This window comes from Penaeus chinensis, chromosome 4, assembly GCF_019202785.1.
Source record: "Penaeus chinensis breed Huanghai No. 1 chromosome 4, ASM1920278v2, whole genome shotgun sequence".
NCBI lineage: Eukaryota > Metazoa > Arthropoda > Malacostraca > Decapoda > Penaeidae > Penaeus > Penaeus chinensis.
The window spans coordinates 6,001,131-6,008,630 of record NC_061822.1 but is presented as its reverse complement, the minus strand read 5'-3'; the positions used below and the strand labels follow the sequence as shown (position 1 = coordinate 6,008,630).

Below are 7,500 nucleotides of genomic sequence, written 5' to 3'. Positions count from 1 at the left end.
GTGTCTTTGTGGCTATAGCTCTCCCCTTAGACTACTGGTCGTCGCCCACAGATTGACCATGACTTTCTTCACCATAACCTGTACATCTTTTTTCACCATAACCTGTACATCTTTCTATACCACAACCTGTACATCTTTCCTCACCATAACCTGTACATCTTTATTGACCAAAACCTGTACATCTTTCCTCACCATAACCTGTACATCTTTCCTCACCATAACCTGTACATATTTCTTGACCATAACCTGTACATCTTTCCTCACCATAACCTGTACATCTTTCTTGACCATAACCTGTACATCTTTCCTCACCATAACCTGTACATCTTTCTTGACCATAACCTGTACATCTTTCCTCACCATAACCTGTACATCTTTCTTGACCATAACCTGTACATCTTTCCTCACCATAACCTGTACATCTTTCCTCACCATAACCTGTACATCTTTCTTGACCATAACCTGTACATCTTTCCTCACCATAACCTGTACATCTTTCCTCGCCATAACCTGTACATCTTTCTTGACCATAACCTGTACATCTTTCCTCACCATAACCTGTACATCTTTCCTCACCATAACCTGTACATCTTTCTTGACCATAACCTGTACATCTTTCCTCACCATAACCTGTACATCTTTCCTCACCATAACCTGTACATATTTCTTGACCATAACCTGTACATCTTTCCTCACCATAACCTATACATCTTTCCTCACCATAACCTGTATATCTTTCCTCACCATAACCTGTACATCTTTCTTCAACAGCAAACGTAAACCTTAGAAGACTCATCTCGCCCTTTTAGCTTCTCAGAAGATTCGCTGGACGTCAATTGCCAAACAGACTCCGGCTCAGTCCTGCCTCGATCACGGCCGCACCCTTATATAAACTTTATCGTGCTTGTTATCACCCGGAGTTAATACTACGTGGTTCTTTTTTTTTTTTTTTTTAACAGGGAAATGATACATTATTCAAGCATGAATGACTGAGGTAAGTAAATGGTGTGTGTGTGTCTGTGTGGGAGAGAAATTACCCAAAGTTATCATTACTCTATCACCCAAAACAAAATATAGAAAAAGACTCAGCAGCCTAAATCCACTGATCTATAAGAACTCGAAAATAAAATGTAAAAAAAACACGAAATTATGGAGGTTCTGGGTATTATCTCGGCACTTCTGGATTATGTTATTTGTAATTTTTTTGTAGTGTGCCTTTGTGCCAGATCTTGCCAGACGGTGCCAAAAGATGCCAAGACTTTTTGTTCAGGCCTCGGTTGGTGTTTCATAGGGGGGATTTATTGGTATTGCATGTGTGTCTGAGAGAGAGAGAGAGAGAGAGAGAGAGAGAGAGAGAGAGAGAGAGAGAGAGAGAGAGAGAGAGAGAGAGAGAGGAGAGAGAGAGAGAGGGAAGAGAGGAGAGAGAGAGAGAGAGGAGAGAGAGAGAGAGAGAGAGAGAGAGAGAGAGAGAGAAGAGAGAGAGAGAGAGAGAGAGAGAGAGAGAGAGAGAAGAGAGAGAGAGAGAGAGTGAGAGAGAGAGAGAGAGAGAGAGAGAGAGAGAGAGAGAGAGAGAGAGAGCAGAAACCAGAATAAAAGAGAAAATATAAATTTTGAGAGAACCTCATTTACATATTCCCTCATTAGAACCGAGATTACGCAACCACATAATGCAAAATAACAAATATGCGTGCGTTCGTCTGGACACGTACGACCTAAAAGTGCATAAAAAAAACACCTTAGAGAAGTAGAAGAAGAAAAAATTTAAAAAATAAAAATGTCCTTTAAGCACACAACTGGACACGACGCACAAACACAGGTGCATGTTGTTACGCCTGAACAAGCACAACAACATCAACAGCCCAGGCGCCTGCACAACAGCGCAGGCGGAGGAAGTCGAAATTTGAAAGCATCCGCAGGACAGAGGTTATAACACTATCAGTAGAACATCCTGTTAGGCTTCTAGACACACCTCTCAGAGACCACAACAGATAGCTGACGAAGTAGTCGGAAACACGGGGACAACGCAAAAACAACAACTACAATAATTGTGATTATTATAGCACCACCTATAGCTATAATAACAGTGACTGCTATAGAAATGGCTACAGCTTTAATAACTCTAACTGTTATAGCAACAACTGCAACTATAATAACAGTGCCTGCTATAGCAACAGCTACAACTATAATAACTACGAATACTATAGCAACAACTACAACAAGAATAAAAGCACAACAATATCTGTTAAAATGCATACAACATTAACTATAACTGCGAAGAAAACGTTATCAATAACAATTGAAAATTATCACTGCACTATCTATACTGACATCGACTTAATTGCTAATATAATAAGAGTAGTTTTACTTGCATTTAAGTACAAACTAAATCAGCTCTAATTCATAGGTACTCTTCCTACAGCAAGATTAAGGAATGTAATTTGGAATATTTGCGTGATAAAACAAACGGAACATAAATCAACACTTGTTTATGATCAGTATTCATGAACACCTACAATTAAGATTCTTATCTCTCATCGTGTGTCATCTGTCATTATATAATAGCATCTCTCTCGTCCGGTATCGTTTCGTCTATATTCCTTATTTATTATTTTCTTCTCTCTCTCATTCTCATCCCATTATATTTATTTTCAATGTCTATATCTTTCCTTCTTCTTCTTTCGCTATGTTCATCTTTCAGTTTCTTACTTTCTTCTCCTTTCTTTCTTTTTTGCAATCTTTTTTTTTTCCTATCACCCTTTCCTCCCTTTCCCTTCCATCTCTCTTCCTGTTTATTCCCTCACTCCCCTTACCTCTTTCGCGTCTGCTTTGCTGCTTCCCCTTTCTTCTATTTTCCCCCTTTCTATCTCTTCTTTCCTCTCACCCTTTCCTTCCTTTCCCTTCCATCTCTCTTCCTGTTTATTCCCTCACTCCACTTATCTCTTTCGCGTGTGCTTTGCTGCGTCGACGTGTTGATGAGGTGGCGAGTACAGTGCCTCCGTTTCCGCTGGCTACTTATAATCTTTTCTGTCGACGTGTGGAGGTGAGATAGAGAAAGAGGAGAGGGAGTGGTAGAGAGAGGAAGAGGAGAGGGAGAAGTAGAGAGAGAAAGAGGAGAGGGAGAAGTAGAGAGAGAAAGAGGAGAGGGAGAAGTAGAGAGAGAAAGAGGAGAGGGAGTGGTAGAGAGAGAAAGAGGAGAGGGAGTGGTAGAGAGAGGAATGAGGAGAGAGGGAGTATGGGGTGGGGGGAGAGGGGTGGGGGGAGAGGGATGTGGCAAAGGGCAAGTGTGAAAGATGTTTATAACAGTGGCCACTGAAGGCTCAATCGGTCAAAGAACTTGTTATAAAGAAGTTTTTCTTCTCTCTCTCTCTCTCTCTCTCTCTCTCTCTATCTATCTATCTATCTATCTATCTATCTATCTATCTATATATCTATCTATCTATCTATCTATCTTTCTTTCTATCTATGCACCTAGCTGTCTCTCTCCCTCTCTCCCTGCCATCTCCCCCTCCCCCCCCCTTCTTCATCTCCCTCTCCCTCCCAGGTGTTGACTCAGGTGGATTCAATTTACGCAGTTTCTTCGCGTCTGACAACCGACCCAAACACACCCATCTATCCATGAATCCGAGTACTCGTCTTACGCGAACGCCTGACGTCATCACGGTGCCATTCGGCGAACAAGGAAATAAATGAATAAATTAAATCTGATCAGAATTTAAAACGCAGGATATATGCGAGTAAGAAGGAAAAGAAAGAAAGAAACAATAACGATAATAAAAAGAAGGAAAGAATTATTAAATAGAAAACAAAGAAAACTGATAAAGTAAAATATATAATATTAACGATAAGAAAAAAAAAAACAATAATGACAGCGACATTGACAAAAACAAAGAACAAAAAACGCATTAAAGAGAACAACAATAATAAAAATAACAAAAACATAGTAACAAAAAGGAAGAAGAACAGACATAACAAACAAACTAACAACAAATCAAAGATAAACAGGACACACAAGGAATCAATAACGTAAGAGAAAAGCAGGTAATCCAATAAAAAAGAGAAGAAGGCAACGCTATGATAACAAGGATACGGCGCAGAAGAGGCTGAAGAGGAGGAGAGGGGGGGGGCGAGAGGAGAGAAGAGGGAAGGGGCGGGGAGGGAGATAAACAGAGGGTGAAGGAAAGAGTGAAGGGGTGAGAGGGATAGTAAACAGAAGGTAAAAGATAGGGGGAAGAATAGTTGGTGAATGTGATACTGTTCTCTCTTTCTCTCTTTCTCTCTTTCTCTCTTTCTCTCTTTCTCTCTTTCTCTCTTGCTCTCTTTCTCTCTTTCTCTTTTAATTAATGGAATAAAGTGTTTGACTTTGACTTTGACTTTGACTCTCTCTCTCTCTCTCTCTCTCTCTCTCTCTCTCTCTCTCTCTCTCTCTCTCTCTCTCTCTCTCTGCCTCTCTCTCTCTCTCTCTCTGTCTCTCTCTCTCTTTCTCTCTCTCTCTCTCCTTTCTTGCATTCCGTTTTCGTTTGCTTTTCAATCCTTTTCGTTCTTATTCTTCATTCGTATCACTCTTCCCCTTCTTCTTCCTCTTCCTCTTCCTCTTCCCTCCCTTCTCCCTTCTACTCCACCTCCTCTTTCCCTTCCCTTCGCCCGCCCAGCCTCTTCTCCTCCCCTTCCTCTTCCTTCTCTTCTCCTCCCCTTCACCCTCCTTCTCTTTTCCCTTTCCGAGAATTGGGGGGAGTGGGGGTGTAGTAGTAAGGAGGGGAAGGGGAGAAGGGGGAGGAGGAGAGGAGGAAGAGGGGAGGAAGAGGGGAGGAAGAGGGGAGGAAGAGGGGAGGAAGAGGGGAGGAAGAGGGGAGGAAGAGGGGAGGAAGAGGGGAGGAAGAGGGGAGGAAGAGGGGAGGAAGAGGGGAGGAAGAGGGGGAGGGGAATGGCAACGGGAAAGGGGGGGGGGGGGGAGTGTGTATCTAACGAGTGGTATAGAATTTCAGTTTATTAATTCCATTTCTTGATTAAGTCGAATTTGACTCGAGGGAAGGGGAGAGGAGGGGAGGGAGAAGAGGGGAGGGAGGGGAGAGAAGGAGGGGAGGAAGAGGGGAGAAGAAAGGGTGGAGGAGGGGAGGAGGTTGGGCGGAGTAAGGGAGGAGGTGAGGAGGAGGAAGGGAGAAGAAGGGAAGGAGGAGGGGAGAAGGACGGGAGAAGGAGGGACGGAGAAACGGAGGAAGAGGGGGAGAGGATAATTCATAATCGATTAATTATTTAGTTTTATTCCATTTGTTACAATGGATATTCTTGGTGCGACATGTCCGTTTTATTTTGCTTCCAAACTACCCCCTGTGTGCAAGGAAGGGCCGGGGTTGCCATCCACAGGCGGCGAGGGATTCGAACGCAGGTCAGCAAGATTGCTAGACGAGATCGCTACCGCTGCACCACACAGGGAAGGAGGAAGGGGGGGAGGGAGAAGGAGGGGCCGAGGAGGAGGGGAGGAGGAGAGAAGGAGGGGCCCAGGAGGGGTCGAGGAGGGGCCGAGGAGGGGAGGAGGAAGGGAGGAGAGGAGGAGAGGGAAGGGGAAGAGAGAGAAGGGGAGGAGGAGGGAAGGAGGAGGGAAGGAGGACTTATTAAGTAATTTGATTTATTTTGGGGCGTGTATAGAAGGCGATTCAAGAAATGGATGTATATATCATTCTGATTAATATTAATACTGTCAGCTATAAATCTTTAATATCAGTGGTGTGAACGAGATAATTCCCTTTTGTTGTTGCTGTTTTCCTTCTTATTACAATTATCATCATCGTCATTCTTTGTGTGTGTGTGTGTGTGTGTATGTGTGTTGTTGTGTGGTGTGTGTTGTGTGTGTGTGTGTGTGTGTGTGTGTGTGTGTGGTGACTGTGTGTGGGGTTTCCGTCTTCTTCTCCTCCCCCTGTCCCTTTCCTCCTCCCCCTCTTCCTTTTCTACTACTCCGCCTCCTTCCCTCCTCCTTCTCCTCCTTTTCCACCACCACCAATCCACATACCCCCCCCCCCCTCTCCCCCACCACCAATCCGCATACCCCCCCACCCACCCCTCCCCCCGCGAAAGGGTGCGGCCCTTGTTGTCCTGAATTACACTTGAAGACATTCGTGTGTCCTTGGGTATGTTAACTCCCCCCCCACCCCCCACCCACCGCACCACCATCTCCCCCCCCCCTTCCAATCTCTACCACCACTCTTCCCAATCGCTAAAGTTAGCATGTGTTTCATTCTTATCCAATGGGTTCCGATGCAGTGATTGAAAAAGCTCGATAATGTCTCAATGGCGTGACTTCATCGCGGGCGAGCGGTAGATTTGCAACGTATTAATGATACGATTATGTCTGCGTGCTTTCATACACAGGCAGATATACGGAATTGGAGAGAGTGAAATGGAGAGATGGAAAGGAGGAGTGGAAGGAGAGAAAGAGAAACAGAAAGAGAGAGAGAGAGAGAGAGAGAGAGAGAGAGAGAGAGAGAGAGAGAGAGAGAGAGAGAGAGAGAGAGAGAGAGAGAGAGAGAGAGAGAGAGAGAGAGAGAGGAGACAGAGAGAGTATTTGTCTGCGTATAGACAGACAGATTTATATAATAGACAGACAGATATACGTTTAGATACACAAAGAGATAGGAAGATAAAAATTCAGATAAATTTTTGCATATATGTATGTTGTTGTTTTTTTCACCGATCGAGGTTTCAAAAGATAAAAAATTAATCAAGAAAACTTTCCCTCCTGCCTTTTGTTAATCAAGTGAACGTCGGTGAAAAAATTTCCTTCCGAAAGACGAATTTGTTGCCATTTCATATTTATTTGCGTTTTTTTTTTCTTTCTTTTTTTTTGGGGGGGAGGGGGGCACGGAGAGGAGGAGGAGGAGGAGGAGGAGGAGGAGGAGGAGGAGGAGGAGGAGGAAGAAGAATAGTAGGAGGAGGAGGAGGAGGAGGAGGGTGAGGAGAAGGAGGAGGAAGACGAATAGGTGGAGGAGGAGAAGGAGAAGGAGAAGGAGGAGGGTGAGGAGGGGGAAGGTGGGGAGGAGGAGGAGGAAGAAGAAGAAGAATAGGTGGAGGAGGAGGAGAAGGAGGAGGGTGAGGAGGGGGAAGGTGGGGAGGAGGAGGAGGAAGAAGAAGAAGAATAGGTGGAGGAGGAGGAGGTGGAAGAATAGGAGGAGGAGGAGGGTGAGGAGGAGGAAGTGGTGGAATAGAAGGAGGAGGAGGAGGAGAGGATGAAAGAGAAGAAAAAAGGAAGAGAGAGAGAGAAGATGATGTAGGAAGACAGAGGATGGGGAGGGGAAGGAGAAGTTAATCACATATACTTTTTTCATTTACTGTCCTCATTTTTCTTTTCTTTTCACTAATGTTTCGTTCCTTTTCGTTTTCTTATGATTCGTTCACAATCTTTAACTGTGAAGGTTATGAATAGAGGTCAGTGTTTCTCTGTTATATTTTCGTAAATAAGCAGTTTTGCAATAAGAACCTTTTGTCTTTTGTATGAGATCTTTTATGTAT

The 7,500-nt window shown here is 44.0% G+C and overlaps 2 protein-coding genes across 10 annotated transcripts in view; both read right to left on the bottom strand.

The window, feature by feature from the left end:
• The window catches only part of LOC125047794, a 1,411-nt gene extending 135 nt beyond the window's left edge, over positions 1–1,276 (bottom strand). The window contains exons 1-2 of the mRNA XM_047646246.1: positions 751–1,276; positions 1–606 (exon numbers count right to left, since the gene is read on the bottom strand). The exon at positions 1–606 is cut by the window's left edge and continues 135 nt beyond it. Of these exons, the coding sequence (XP_047502202.1) occupies positions 115–603 (489 nt within the window). The 5' untranslated portion in view covers positions 604–606; positions 751–1,276 and the 3' untranslated portion in view covers positions 1–114. The remainder of the gene's footprint in view (positions 607–750) is intronic.
• The window catches only part of LOC125047752 (innexin inx2-like), a 96,698-nt gene that overhangs the window by 8,042 nt on the left and 81,156 nt on the right, over positions 1–7,500 (bottom strand). The gene's annotated exons all lie outside the window — the stretch shown is intronic.